The sequence below is a fragment of the Sciurus vulgaris genome (assembly GCF_902686455.1).
Source record: "Sciurus vulgaris genome assembly, chromosome: 6".
NCBI classification, from domain to species: Eukaryota; Metazoa; Chordata; class Mammalia; order Rodentia; family Sciuridae; genus Sciurus; species Sciurus vulgaris.
In genome coordinates, this window is record NC_136466.1 from 112,655,538 (window position 1) to 112,672,310 (window position 16,773).

Genomic DNA, 16,773 nt, shown 5'->3' on the forward strand with positions numbered 1-16,773 from the left:
TAAGTAAAAATAATATTCCTTCCTTACTTTCTCACACCAAATTACTAAAGACTAACTATATAATTAAACATTTAATTGTGGACCAAGAGTAACCTTGGTTGGACCATAGTTACAGATGGAAAATTACCAATTTAACTAAGTTTAAATTATCTTTGCTAATAAAAGACAGGGATGCAACAAAGTAACAGAGGATCTCAAAACGTCATAGGAGTTAATCATAAAATTCTTTCTTGCCAAAACTTTTATTTAATTTTATAAAAATTATTAACTAGGAATAAAAGTAGTGTCATTTTACTTTTTAGTCCCTATCTTTGTATGAATATACAATCGTGAAGTGAAAAGATTAAAAGACAGGAAGTCAGAGGGGAAAACAGGAGAAATGAGGGTGCAATCCGTCCAAGTATTACAAGTCCTTGTTATAATTAGTAACTCTGGGTTGTGATATTTTAAAGAAAATACACAACACTTACATTTCAAGTGACCATTACTTTTCAAAGCTATTATCTTAATAGATTATCTCTGTTCTCATGATGTTTACAATGTTCAAAATATTATTAGAATCTCTTCTGAAAAACTGATTTCAAAATCAGTTTGATAAGTTATTCAAGAATATAACATACTTTAGGTTTGGGGTTGTGGCTCAGTAGCAGAGTACTTGCCTCACATGTCTGAGGCACTGGGTTTAATTCTTAGCACTACATATAAATTAAAAAGTCAATAAGTAAAGGTCTATCAACAACTAAAAAAATATATTTTAAAAAAGAATATAACATATTTTAAAGGTATTGAAATTTTTTCCAGTGATAAAAATTGGTAATTTGCTTGACCTTAAATAACAGAATAGGTTTCAATGACTTTGGCTGCTTCCAAAATTCAAATCTACCACCTCTTTCACAGGAAGCACTATTTTTTTTTTGGGGGGGGGCCTTCTAATATTTATAATATATATTTATAAATAAAAAACATTTATAAATAAAACATTTTGTTCTTCTACCCATCTTTTTTTCTCTGCCACCATTTATCTTCCATGAATATAGCATACAGAGCTTAAGAAGACATATTTATTTATTACTAACACTAACTATAATTTAAGTCATGTCTTAAGGCCTCCCTCCTATTTAAAGTCCTTATGTCTACTAAATGTAAAGCACTAGGTATAACAAACAATCTTATAGAGCCTAGTATCTTGCAAGAAAAAGTTGTCAGGGAGGCAGAGGCAATGCAGGGTTTTTATGATTGTGTGAAAAATACTTGATGAAACAAAAGTAAATTAGTTGCTTTACCACAGATCTTTTCAGACCATGTGCACTGTAAATATCTGGGGAAACTTTAGGACACTGTGTTCTCCAAACTTTTTTTTTTTTTCCAAAAAAATCTTTCTTTTTCCTCAGAAGATCTATTCATGTCAGAGGGCAAGTAATTAGGAAATACTGATACAATCAGTGAAAAATAAACACTAAAGAGGGAGTAATTACTTTGGTCAAGATTATCAGAGTCATCTGAAACAGATTCAAGAGGAGAAAGGACTTGAGCCAGCAATCAAAGATTTGTAAAGGAGTGAAAGAAGAGAGGAACATATATTTATTTATCACTAATTAAGTGAAGATATTATGAACTTGTTGCTTTCAGTCCTTACAATAACTCTGAGGAACAGATATTGTCTATATTTTACAGGTATAAATAATACAGCTGCCCTTGGAACCTAGTTCTGATTCTAAAATGCATGTTCTTTCTACTGCCTTCTGACTCCTGATTTGTGAAAAAAGTTTGGTAGCAAGAACAGTTCAAGATACAGTTGAGATGATAAGAACCAGATCAAGAAAACATTATTTTATTACAGATGAGGAACAATAAATACTAGAAGAGGTTTTTGAACAAGAATGGATTTCTTTCTATTGAAATTGGTCATATTACTGCTTAGGAGAGGGTCTAAATTAGCTTAATATTTTAATCAACATTATTTTAAAAAATCTAAGTCCATGATCTACATAGCTAATCTCTGTTATATTAACCAACCTTTTCTGGGTGTGGCAGAACTTCAGTATTTTCAGTTTCAGGCTCTAGAAGAGAACAAAATGCTTTTATTCCAATTTTACTAAAATACTAAATCCATACCCTCTCATTCAGCATTTTATAATCACATAACTTGAACTCTCTCAGACAATTCAAGTGACATTATCAGATATTAAATATATCCACTTACTATTATAAAATTGTTTTCATTTTGGAAATGAAATCATAAAATTATTGCATTTCTGAAAAACTATTTTATACAGAGTCAAATAGAACTATAATTTTTCAGAATTAGCTAAAACCAAACCAAATTTTTTATTTTATTGTATTATTGTAAGCATTTTAACGATACAAAGAAAAATAGTTATCTACTTTCTAAGTATCATTATCTCCTCCATTATAAGTCACAGAAATTAAATGAATTCATGCTATGTGGAGTTAGGCATGAACACCTCCTGTAGGACAAAATGAATCAAGAGGTCATTCTAGAGAATACGGAGGATGCTGCCTTGCCTCTGTGACTTCAACTTCACTCTATGCTCTCACCCTGCTCCCTCGGAGCTGAGCTAGCTGAGAGCCATTCACACCAAGGTAAAGGAAGGATCAGAGAAAAAAGTATTTCTCCTAATACCACACTCCTTTTGCCTTCTACCTTCACCATCAAGACTCAAGGATTCTTACATCCTTGGGTAGTATTTAGGACTCGCTGACATTTCAAGCAATTTTTTTGTTTTATGTCAGTCTATATTTATTGTATGTAAATAAGTTATATGATAAACCAAAAAATAGACTGTATGCATAGTATCATCCTATCTTTTGTAAATGGATTATATTTGAGCATGTGTGTGTATTTTTTTAATTTATTGGTTCTTTTTAGTTATACATGATGGCAGAATCCATTTTGATATAATTATACGATCATGAAATATATCTTATTCTAGTTAGGATTCCATTCTCAAAAGAAGAAATACAAATGGTCAATAAATATATTAAAAAATGTTCAACATCTCTAGAAATTAGAGAAATGCAAATTAAAACTCCAGTCAGAATGGCAGTATACAAGAATACAAGTAACAATAAGTGTTGGAGATGGTGTGAGGAAAAAGGTACACTTTTCCATTGCTGCTGGGATTGCAAATGGGTGCAACACTATGGAAAGCAATAAGGCAATTTCCTCAGAAAACTTGTAACAGAACCAACCATTTGACCCAGTTATCTCACTTCTTAATATATGTTTAAAGGATTTAAAATTAAGCATGTTTGAGTGATTCTTTCAGTTTCTTATTAGCCAGTATCTGCATAGCTACTGTAAAAGCAGGTTTTATCTGTTGAACCTCAGAATACATCCTCTCAAGCAAGACAAGTTTTTCAGGGGGAGAAAAAGGCATAAATATACTTTCTGAACTTCACATGCTCAAAAACATGGTTTTTCTTGTATTTTTCTTTTTTCTTTTGCAGTGCTGGGGATTGAACCCAGGGCCTTGTGCATGAGAGGCAAGCACTCTACCAGCTAAGCTATATTCCCAGCCCAAAATGGTTTTTCTTTTACTTTTGATGATGAAAATCAACTAGGAGTTTGAAATCATGGCATTCCACTTTCTCACAAGATGATAAATAAAAGTCATAAGAACAATTATTTTTGCTTTGAAATCTTTTGTGCCAAACAGTGCTCATAAGTTTCATTATCCATATCTTAAGTTATTTGAAATTTTATATCTCTAGTTGCTTAAAATTTTAATACCAATGAAAAAAAAAACATTTTTCCCTGTTCCCTCCATTCCTCCCTCACTCTGGTTGAAAGAAACATTTGAAGAAAATTGGCATAGTTTCAATTATCTTTGCAAAGGCGATTGTACTTTGTTGGTTGGTTGGTTTGAATAAACTCTCAAGTCCTTGGGCAGAAAATAAGATTTCACCCTCTTTCTCCTTTGAATTATAAAGAACCTTCAAAGAAATCTTTTCACACACTACCTTTGATGTCACCATCAAAATGATCATTTGTGGCTAGACATGGTGGCATATGCCTATAATCCCAACTACTCAGAAGGTTAGGGCAGAATTGTAAATTGGAGGCCAGTCTTGGGAAATTGGAGAGATGGCCTCAAAATAAAAATTTAAACAGGGCTCAGAATATAGCTCAGTGGCAAAGCACTTGCCTAACATGTGGAAAGCCCTGGGTTTGATCCTCAGCACTGAGAAGGAAAAACCAAAAACAAAAAACTTTCTTTTATGTCAAAAGTTACTATTTTAAAAATATGATAAATTAATGAGATCTTTTACAGACATTTCATTACTGTATTAAAAATAAACCTTTAGAAGGAATTCTCATTTTTAACTTAAAATTTATAAATTACGAAAAGAGAATTCTTGAATTCTTGTCTACCCTTATCACTTGAGAGACAAAATATAATAGTGCAAGAATATAATAATGTAAGAATAATGTAATAATGTAAGAATATAATAGTGTAAGAATAGTATAAAAATATAATATGTGTAAGAAATGATTCTAAAGTACCAAAAGCAATAAGAACAGCCAGAGGAGTTTCAACCTATCCACAAATTTTAACTTATACACAAGCACTATAAGGTCAATGCTATTATATTTACTTAAGATAGTCTGCTTATTTTGATCATTCCATAATTTGCTTAGAATTACCCTTGGAACTGGGAGAGGAGAGGACTCTATTAGGATACTATCAGTTATAAAAGCTAATAAGTTATCAGTTAACTTACACAAGATTTAATCTCAAATGATTCTATAAAATTATTTTCAGGTTCTGAATACTCTAAAAGGAATGAAAGCAAGAGGGAGAGGCAATGAAGTGAAGGGAACTACCAATTCTATGGGTTTCTAATCACCACAGCTTCAGGGCAGAAACAAACACTATGGGTGATTATCCTGGTGCACAAAGTACTTTTAAAGAAATAGCCAATAAGATTTGTGACTCAGAAGTTCACTGAGGGTGGTGACAACAATGCACAGATGCCAACAGCATCACAAGGAATGAAAGGCTCTCAGAAGGCACAAGAAAATGAAGGACATAGTGGAAGCTTGTTTTTCCATAAATACTGGAATTAGGTATGTGAAAAATGGGAATGGATCTTTTGTCTAACTATTGCTGATGACTGTTATCCTGGTCAAAAACCAAGGGAGAAAAGGGAGAGGCTGAGGCATGATACCACCATGACACATTTGTCCACACTGTGCAAGACAACCTTACGAAAAAGGACCTCAACCTCTAAATGGTAACTTTACAGCTATATAAACATGATTCTTTTGGTTTATCAACAAACACATCTTATAAACAGAGTTAAACAGGTTTTCACCAAATTTGAAGGGTATGTTTGCCATAACCTGAATTATAATACTGGGCTATCAGATACTGATCTTAAAAATTTCTTTATGACTTAAAAACCATAAAGTTTTTATTTATTTGGAGAGGAACATCAATTATCACTTGTACTTATATTTGTTTAATGTCAATTGATTAAACTTCTGTATCTAAGACAAGAAAACTTGAAAATTACTGTTTAATATTTAAACATTGATTACAAACTTAAATTCTCCTTAATTACAAATTTAGAGAATTAATCTTTTTACAATTCCAGACTTACATAAAAGACAAAGCACAAGTGCAATGGTTATAAAATTTATTATTAATCTTAAACTAATTCTAAAATAACAGTACACTGGTGTGATTCATTCTTATTTCTTTCTTGCACCTATAACTTGATATTAAAGTTATTTTGAACCTTTTCACCAAAAGGGCACTGAAAGTAAAGAATAAAATTCCTTCCCCTTCCAAAACTCAAGCCAAAGCAAAATTGAAGGCCAAAAGGTAGAGCTAAAAGACATTCACAGCCCAAAACAAAAAGATCCACATGTTATCCACCTTCAGGTAGGACAAGACAGCCCAAATGTCCTCAGAGGAAACAAGCTGACCACTAAGCCATCATCAAGTTCCCCCAACCACTGAGTCTACCTTGAAGAAGACAGAAAACCATATACTCGTGTTCATTCTGGATGTCAAGGCCAACAAGGATCAGATCAAACAGGCTGTAAAGAAGCTCTAGGACATTGTTGTGGCCAAGTTCAATACCCTGGACAGAACTAATGGAAAGAAGTGTTCCACTGGCTCCTGATTATGATACTTCCAATGTTGTTAACAAAATTAGGGCCATCTAAACTGAGTCTAGCTGGCTAATTCTAAATATATATTTTTTAATAAAAATTAATAATTAGTAATTAAAGCAATACTTCATTTTGATACCTTCCCAGGGTTATAAAAATTTTATCGAATAGAAAACAAGTAATTTCATGGATCAACTGAGGTGACAGGATCTGGGTTATTGACCACCTGATTATTTTTTAATATTTTTATTTGTTATTTTTAAATATACATGACAGGAGAGTATATTTTGATATACTGTGCATACATGGAGTATAACTTATTCTACTTAGAATCCCATTCTTGTGGGGAGTTTACATGATGTGGAGTTTCACTGGTCATGTATTCATATATAAATATAGGAAAGTTATGTTCAATTCATTCTACTGTCTTTCCTATTCCTATCCCCTATCCCGTCCCTTTATTCCCCTTTTCTAATCCACCTCCCATTGTATGTTAGCATCCACATATCAGAGAGAATATTTGGCCTTTGATTTTGGGGGATTAGCTTGATAGTTTCCAGTTTCATCCATTTACCAGCAAATGCCATAATTCATTCTTTATGGCTGAGTAATATTCTATTGTGTATATATACCACATTTTCTTTATCCATTCATGTGTTGAAGGGTATCAAGGTTAGTTCCATAGCTCAGGTATTGTGAATTGAGCTGCAATAAACACTGATATGACTGCATCACTACAGTATGCTTATTTTAACTCCTTTGACTACCTGATTTTTTTGTTAGATTGAAATCTCAGTAGCCAATTATCTAGCTTTACTTTATAAAGTACACCCTAAACTTCACAAGTGTTTTTTTCTTGCTTGCTTTTTTAACAATGCCATCTTTAAGTTTTATTTGGTCAGTGTTACAAAAGCTTTTCTAATTTATTATATTCTGACTTGTTCTGTTAGTATTATTATAAACTTATACCTTTTATCAGCATCTTACAATAGGCAGGGCCATTTAAGGCTTTTATTTCCTAAGAGATGAGGCATCTAGTCCCTGCTAAAGTCTCCTTACTTAGATATTAGTTATTTGTCATCTTAGGACATTGTTAGACCTCACTTTCACAATTTTTAATGTGCACTACTGGTGCTATGTATGTGATCCTTCTCTTTCTTAGCACAATTCTACTTTCTTCAAGACCACAGAACTTACTCATAGTTCTGTTTTCTTTTTTCTCCTACTTACTAATGGATAAACAGAAAAACCCTACGTTTCACAAATAGACATATATTTTATAAAGAAAGCAAAATGCACATGTATTAACAGGTCCTGACTTTTAAAAGTCAGTCAAACTTTAATACATCCTACTATAGTCACTTTTTATAGACAACTTTTTATATATTATTAACATTTTTTTCTTTTTTTATTGTAAACAAATGGGATACATGTTGTTTCTCTGTACATGGAGTAAAGGCGTACCATTTGTGTAATCATAAATTTACACAGGGTAATGTTGTTTGATTCATTCTGATTATTAACACTTTTTGAGTATTATTGTGAATATATGATCTGTTCACAAACATTTTCATGAACTAAAAATTACTACATTTTTATTTTTTCTCAATTTCTTACAGCATGTCAGGGAAGCAACAATGATCTAGGCCTTTATTCTTTTAGCACTACCCCCAGACATCCTTAAAGGAGTCCTTGTTTTACAGCAATGATATATTTCAGACGAATCCTGAACTCACACTCCAAGGCAGATAGGCTATCCTTTAAGGATCCCAGGCTTATTTACAATTTATATACCCATAGCACCAATACAACTAGCACAGAGAAAGTTCAAAAAATACTCATTGAAAGAATGAACAAATAATATTATTGTCCAAAAATCTGGCACTAGGAGTGTGATATAAGAGTTGGTGATAAGGAGAAGTGGTAATGCAAAGCAGAAGATAGAGCTTTATAAATTTATCTTTTCCAATTTCTATCATGTCTTCCTGCCCTTTTCTTATAATACAAGGTTTCACTAACTACCATGAATATTTACTACAGTTCAGACATAACATACATGACATTCATTCTGGAGGAAATTCTAGGAGACACCTCAAAGTAAAAGACAGCCATTCTCTAATAAAGCGGAAACCAAGGTAAAACTGGCCTGTATGACTACCAGTCAGGAACAGCATGACATACATATTAATGATGTTATGAACTGAGAAAACAAAACATTTTCTTTCAAATTTCAGTCCGAAAAAAATCACAAGAGGAAAAGAGTAGACATCTGGAGTAGCAGGTACTGATTGCAGCTGACCTGTTTTCTCCACAGGCAATGCTATGCAACACAATCCAACCTTAATAGCAACACTGATCTCATAATTAAAATGTATGGTAGAACAGCCTAGATGTAAATAACTCCATATCTAAGCCTTTTATTTTTAGGCAAAGATAAATTTTCTTCATATACCTCTACCCATTAAAACATACCTTCAATGTTTCGATGATTCGATAAAAGTCCAGCCTGGGGAAATGACCGAGTGAACACTGGAAGATGTTTTCTAGTCCTAAAAAATAAATGAACAAATTAATACATTTTAATGGAAAGAAAAAAATAGGATTTTTCATTTAAATATAAATTAAACTTCTTGAAAAGAGCTTTCTAGATGTTATTGCTTTTGCTATATCATTCCAATTATTTTAATAATTACCAATTTGTTAATATTTACATTTGAAGTGACTGCAACATTGAAGGAGCAAGCTGAAAAAATTATTAGATAAATTCAGCAGTGTAAACAAGCTTTATCAGTCAGCTCTTCATTGCTGTGGCAAAACAACTTAGGAGGAGACTTATTTGAGTTCAAAGTTTCAGAGGTTTCAGTCCATGATTAGCCAGTTTCATTGCTATGGTTCTAAGGCAAGGGAGAAGTCATGGTAGGATGTAGTAAGAGGAAAGCTGCTCACCTCAAAGCAGCTGGGAAGCAAAGAGAGAGGGAAAGGAGCCAGGGACAAACTATAGTCCCCAAGGACATTTACCCAGGAATCCACTCCCTTCAATTAGGTCACATCTCTCACAGTTTCTAACACCTGCCAACAGTCCATTCAAATTATGAGTCCACCAATGGATTAATTCATTAATGAGTTGAGAGCCCTCTTAATCCACTCACTCCCCAAAAGCTCTACCTTTCGGAACATTGCTGCTCTAGAGACCAAGGCTTCAACACAAGAGCCTTTAGGGGAACATTTCATATCATACCATAATGTAAGCTAAATATATTTAGGTTTGAAAAAAATTTTGGAGATAACTGCTTGCCAAATGGAGGTGGCAATATTAGGGAGAAAATGGTCCAGAATTATGCATATGTATTTTATATATCTATATATCCTCAAATACGGGGATAGCTTGCCATTATAATTTCAAATATAAGTGAAAGTCACTAATGAGAAATTTCTCAGACATTGTTTACCATTCTTCTTTTTCACAGCAGGCTAAGAAAAAGTAGGAAATATGGAAAGGAAGAAGCTGGAGGCAAAATAAGGGTCATGTCTAATCTGTAATTCTGATCCTCTGCTTTTGGATAATTAAAAGTTGATTGAAGATTGTATGAGAGTATATATTTCTTCTAATGAAATCCCTTTTTTGGCAAAATTTGGCTGTTATAGTTGGCTACTGGATGAGCAAATATATACTCATTTTATATGAATCCAATTTTCCATTCTATGCACAAATATTTATTTCTTAAACACAAACTTTTCCTTCACTAAATTATTAAAATGTGTTTTATCTGCAAAGTAAATTATTTTATTGTACCAAGGGAGATAACAGTTGATGGCAACCACCTATTTTTTCCTTAGTCTAATACACTGCATAAATTCAATCAAGATACCTTCCTTGAAGAAAAAAAACTCGTTTCAGATGTTTTCAGAAAAGTTTTTATGCAGCAGGCCTAGCTACTTAAATCCTAAACAAGAATAATAAGTTGAGCAGCCTCTCTTGTCCAAAAAAAAGTCATCAATATGTCATCTTGAAAATGGAAATGAAATCTCTAATATAGAATAATTTCTTTTTTTTATTGTAAACAAATGGGCTACATTTTGATTCTCTGTACATGGAGTAAAGGCATACTATTTGTGTAATCATAAATTTACACAGGGCAATGTTGTTTGATTCATTCTGCCATTTTTCCCCCTTCCCCCCCATCCCATAATATAGAATGATAATTTCTAAGAGGCAAATAGAAAAGAATGCTATTTTTTTCTCAAAATGTTATGCTTGGAGAAGAAGCTGATTGAAAACAATACAAAACCATAGTTTGAGTCAACATGAGAATTTTTTCTTTAATTGTAAAAGAATTTAAGACGTAAATCTGAAAATACAGCAAAGCTTCTCCTAAATTATTAAAATATGTACATTTGGCAAGATTGCAAATAATCTAAATGTCCAATCATAGAATGATTAAACAAATCATAGTATATAATCAGTCATACAACAAAATATGAGGTCATTAAACTCACACATTTAAGAAACATTAATAACATGAAAAAATAACTATAAAAAGCTATTACTTAAAATTTTGAAAACAGGATGCAAAACTGTGAATGATCCAAAATCTAAAATAAAAACTTCCAATACGTTTACAGTGGTTTTCTGGGCAGTAAGATTATGTGCTACGCTAATCTTCCTTAGTTTTTTTCTTTTTTCCAGTTTTTTGAAATGAACTTATATTGCTAATACATTGTGTAAAAGGGTTATTTTACAATAACCCTGAAATTTTTTGATCTTCAGACTCCTTTACACCCTTAAAAATTATTGAGGATACCAAAGAGCATTAGCTAATTTGGCTTATATATACTTCAATATAGAAATTAAAACAGTTTAAATATTTGTTTTTAAATGACAATAATAATCCAGTAATATATTAACCTATTTTATGAAAATTATATTTTCCAAAGTGAAAAAAAATCAGTGAGGCTAAGGTGCAGTGATTCGCATGAGTATTTCCTGCAAGTGATCTCAGCTACTTGGTAGACTGAGGCAGAAGGATCACAAGTATGAGCCATACTTGGTAGACTGAGGCAGAAGGATCACAAGTATGAGACCATCCTGGGCAATTTAGTGAATGAATGAATGAATGAATGAATGAATGAAGCTGTGGCTGTAACTCATTGGCAGAGCATCCCTCGGTTCAATCTCCGAATTAAAAAAATTTGAACGTGCAATCTGCCTGCCTCAGCTCCTGAGCAGCTGAATTACAGGCATGTGCTACTATGCCTGGTCTTAAAACCTTCTTATATCTGATACTGCGACTAATATGTTGCCTGTATTATTATTTTGCTTGAAGTAGCTAATAAAAACCTGGCCTCACACTGCTATGCAGTCAGAAAAGGGAGAATATTTTAGTAGACTTTTTGGATAATTGCGAATAGTCTTCAGTGATATTACACCAAAATTCTATAAGCTATAAGATTCTTAAAAGTTACTTAAGGACTAAGGATATAGCTCAGCGGTAGAGCACTTGCCTAGTGTGCTTGAGAGCCTACGTTCAATTCCCAGCACAGGAGGAAAAAAAGTTAGTTAAAATACAGAAACTGTGTCTTCTATTCTGTTCCACTGGTCTTCTTGCCTATTTTGGTGCCAACCATGCTGTTTTTTGTTACTATGGCTCTGTAGTACAATTTAAGGTCTGGTATTGTGATGCCTCCTGCTTCATATCTCTAAGGATTGCTTTGGCTATTCTGGGTCTCTTATTTTTCCAAATGAATTTCAAGACTGCTTTTTCTATTTCTATTTCCATGAAGAATGCCATTGGAATTTTGAGGGAAACTGTATTGCATCTATATAGCACTTTTGATATTATGGCCATTTTGACAATATTGACTCTGCCTATCTAAGAACAGGGGAGGTCTTTCCATCTTCTAAGATCTTCCTCAATTTCATTCTTTAGTGTTCTGTAGCTTTCATTGTAGAGATCTTTCAACTCTTTGGTTAGATTGATTCCTCAGTATTTTGTTTTTTTGGAGGCTATTGTGAATGGGATAGATTCATCATTAAAGTATAGGAATGCAATTGATTTACAGGTGTTAATTTTGTATCCTGCTACTTTGTCGAATTCATTTATGAGTTCTAGAAGTTTACTGGTGGAGTTTTTTGAGTCTTCTAAATATAAAATCATGGTGTCAGCAATCAGAGATAGTTTGAGCTCTTCTTTTCCTATTCATAGCCTTAATTTCTATCTTTTGCCTAATTGCTCTGGCTAGAGTTTTAAGGACTGTGTTGAATAGAAGTGGTGAAAGTGGGCATCCCTGTCATGTTCCTGTTTTTAGAGGGAATGCTTTCAGTTTTTCTGCATTTAGAATTATGTTGGCCTTGGGTTTGTCATATTTAGCTTTTACAATTTTGAGGTATGTTCCTTCTATTTCTAGTTTTTCCAATGTTGTAACCATGAATGGATGCTGCATTTTGTCAAATGCTTTTTCTGCATCTATTAAGATAATCATGTTTTTTTTTTTTTTAACTGCTAGTACATGGCAATGAAAATAAGATAACTACAGTATTGTTTGTTTGATGCCACTGCCCTGGTTTCTACTAGGCTCCAACATTTTACCCACCACTGCTTTAGCACTGATACTGCAAATGGAAGCACCATGAAAGGGGCAAATAATATGTTACTTTTATTATGAAAATAGTTTTGACCTTAAGAGACTTTAAAAGAATATCAGGAAATTCTAGGGAGTTCTCAGGAATTCACAGAGCATACTCTGAGAATCAATGTTTTAAAAGAACTGAAAGAAGAGTCTCTCAAAGTTTAATAGTTGCATTAACTCTTAACTTCAATAAGCTCTACAAATTCTTCCCTTACGCTATGCTATAAACTCACTTTTACACTATATTAATAGCATCAATTTCTCTTAATCTGATTCAGTCTTCTTATGAAATGAATCTTACCCGCAATGTTTGTAAACATATTTATGCTACTAAATGAGCAATTATTTTAAAAATATACAATAATTCTAAAACTCTTAATAAAATGAAGACATCTCAGATATACAAATATGACAAAAAAAAAACACAATATAATAAAGTCAAAAATTGGTGTACTTACTGTAACCCAGCTTGATTTCGTGTTGTTTCATCTTCAGGTTGCTAGGAAGAAAAACAGTAGTTTTTTTCAACTGATGTGTGCTAATCTAATAAAACAAGCTAAAAATTGAACATTTAAGAACTTCTTGTATTATTTTATTGTGGTAATATACATATAAAAATTTACCATCATACCATTTTTAGGTGTACAGTTCTGTGGTCTTAAGTAATTCATGCTATTGTGCAAACACTGCCACCATTTATGTTCAGAACATTTTTGAGTTCTCAAACTGAAACTCCATATCCACTAAACACAAATTCCCTATTTCTTTCTCTCTCCACCCATGGCAACCACCATTCTAACTCCTGTCTCTCTGAGTTTGCCTATACTAGGAATATCATAAAAGAGGAATCATACAATAATGTCATTTGGGGGGCTTCTTTACTTCACATAGTACAATATCTTTGAGATTCATCCATTTAGTAGCATATATTAGTATTTTCTTCTTTCTTTAAGACTGAATAATTTCCACTGCAGGAATATGTCACATTCTGTATATCCATTCATCATCGAGGACATTTCCATTGCTTCCCTTCCATCTTTCTGGGCTATTATGAATAAAGCTGCTATGAAGATGAGTGTAGAAATATTTCTTCAAGTCCCTGCTTTTACTTCTTTCAGGCATACCCTCAGAAGTAGAATTGCTAGATCATATGATGATTCTATGTTCAAATTTTTGAGGAAACTGCCTTATTTCCCATAGGACTGTACCATTTTACTTTCCCATCTGCAAAGCACAAATATTTCAATTTCTCTACATCCTTGTCAACACTTATTTTCTGGGTTATTTTTTTGTAACAGTCATTCTAATGAGTTCAAAATGATTTTATTTGTACTTCCCTAATGATTAGTGATGCTGAGCATCTTTGCCTGTGTCGACTGGTCATTTGTATTATCTTCTTTGGTGAAATATCTATTCAATTCCTTTGCCTACTATTAAATTGTTCTTTTCTTGTTGTTGTTGTTTTTACACAGTAAGACTTCTTTATATATTTTGGACATCGATCCCTTATCAGAGACAATTTGCAAATATTTTCTCCCATTCCATGGGCAGTATCTTTTGATGCACAAAAGTATTTTAATTTTCACTAAATCTTATAGATCCTTCTCAACATTTATTTGAATGAATCCACTTCTATGTAGAGATATGGTGGATGAAGGAGGCTATAGAAAGGGAAAAGGATTCAACCTGGATCTACACCTTTCAGAGTTCTGCATTTCAGAGAACAGATAGTAGTAGAAGTAGCCTGCTTTTAATAACTGCAAGACTGAATAATGATTATTATAAATATATAATCATTATAATTATGTTTATAATAATCATTATTATATTTATAATAATCACAATTAAAATAATTGCTTATTATAATAATTATTATTATTCCCTAACAAGTATCTTAGAGGTGACCAAATATTGACTATGAGACCAGCAATGCCCACTGTATTACTCAAGGATCTCCAGGGAACCCAATAGAGGGGTGTATGTGTGTATGTGTATGTGTGTATGTGTGTGTGTGTGTGTGTGTGTGTGTGTGTGTGTGTGTATTCAAATACATATACATATATATACACATATATGTATATACATATATGGTATTATGTATACATATATGGTATATATGTATAAATATATATGGTATTTATTATAAGGAATTGTCTCCTACAATTACAGAAAATAGAAACTAAGTCCAAATCTACAGTGTAGATTGTCAGGCTTGAGACCCAGAAAGTCAGTGCTGAAGTTACAATCTGAAGGTCAGCAGACAGAAAACCAAGACAGCTGATGATACAGATGAAGTCTGAAGACCAGCAGGCAAAAGTCCAGAAGAGATGATGGTGTAAATGAAGTCCAAAGGCAGTCTGCTGGAGAATTATCCTTTGCTGGGAGAGGCAGAATTTTTTGTTCAAATCAGGCCTTCAACTGATTAGATGAAGTCTACCCACAATACAGAGGGCAATCTGTTTTGCTCAAGTACACTGATTTAAGTGTTAATCTCATCTGAAACATTATCACAAAATAATGTTTGACCAATTATTTGGATACATCATGACTGAGGCAAGTTGACACACAAAATTAACTATCACATGCTATTTTATAGACACCAATGTCTCCAAATATATCACTAAACTCTCCAAATGAAATCAAAATTTATTCATGTAAAATTTTAAAACTGCTTCCCATCCAGCACATTAAAAACTAGAAAGGCTACTGTAAGACCCAAACCAAAAGTTTTTTAAGACTTCAAACCAAAGGTATTAGAAGATATCATATCAAAGATCCTCTATTTCTTCTATTTGTCTTTATTTTTAAAAGGCCATCATTTCTAAAATAGTCTTCTTTGAAGTCAAAATGCCAATTGGTATCTGAGTATTTAGGTAGCAATTACTTAGAAATCTGATTCAAGTATAAAAACAATATACTTTTTATTTTAACTCTGAAAAAGTATTTTATCAAGTCTCTCCAATTCTGTATTTGATTAAATTAATTTCTCTCATATACTTATAATTTCAAAAGGTTTGTCTTCATAGAATAAAAGTAAACACCAGGTGAAAATAGTAATAAATTTCAATTTGGGAAACAGTATTTATTAAAATTTGTTCATAGGTATTTAAATACATGAGTTATATTATGTAAGTTTTACTGTAAACCCTTCCTTCCAATGGAGGTAAAAAGAAAAGTTAAAGGAGATATTTAGTTTTCCAAAGAAAAAGAGGAATACACAAAGTATTTCATTTTCTTCTCATCCTAATTTTACAAGCTCATAGTCACCAGATAGTTAATTTATATGTGATGATAAACTTTTGAAAGATACATTCATTAACTCTTCAAGTCTTCAAAGGCAATTTCTCCAACCTGGCTGATCAGAAATTACTTGGGAGGCTTTCAAAAAAAAAACGGGCACTTCCAGGTTCTACTCAAGCACAATCTGGAAATTCATTTTTTTTAAAGCTATACAAAGGAGGCTGATAATCAAGCTTTTAAAACCCTGTGCTTAGATACAATTGAGGACCTGGTATAATAATCACATAGCAAGTGCTTATAAAATAAATGGAAAAAATTATTTCATTTCACAGTTACTGAAGCTAGAGGAAAATTTTTTCCTTAACTCAGAAATTATAAACCAAATTTTTAAACAAATTATTAGGAGCCAAGTATACATATCTTAGTTTCAAAGACAAATATTTGGTGTTGAATTTTTCTCCTTATCAGAGATAATCACTATGATAAACCTTCCTAGGTACAATATTAAGCAGACCTCACAGACAGTCTTTGGAACTTCTGACCATTCCCACTGACTGAAGTGCTTACTGAATCACCCCTTACCATTCCCCATGGTGTTTGCATTAAGAAACAAAAATTCTTAAGCTAAGTGTGTGTCTACACAACACATATATTTATACAAGTAAAACAACAGAAAGGTCTTTAGCAGTCCAAATCTCAAATTATATTATAAAGACTAGCAAGTTCTTCACAAATTTAAAATGATCTCTGACATAATGGAG

General features: G+C 32.5%; 1 protein-coding gene across 1 annotated transcript in view; it reads right to left on the reverse strand.

Annotated features, from left to right (window-relative positions):
- ANKRD31 (ankyrin repeat domain 31) overlaps positions 1-16,773 on the reverse strand; it is a 154,584-nt gene that overhangs the window by 117,236 nt on the left and 20,575 nt on the right. The window contains exons 4-6 of the mRNA XM_079146035.1: positions 13,231-13,271; positions 8,618-8,694; positions 2,017-2,060 (exon numbers count right to left, since the gene is read on the reverse strand). Coding sequence (XP_079002161.1) covers positions 2,017-2,060; positions 8,618-8,694; positions 13,231-13,271 — 162 coding nt within the window. The remainder of the gene's footprint in view (positions 1-2,016; positions 2,061-8,617; positions 8,695-13,230; positions 13,272-16,773) is intronic.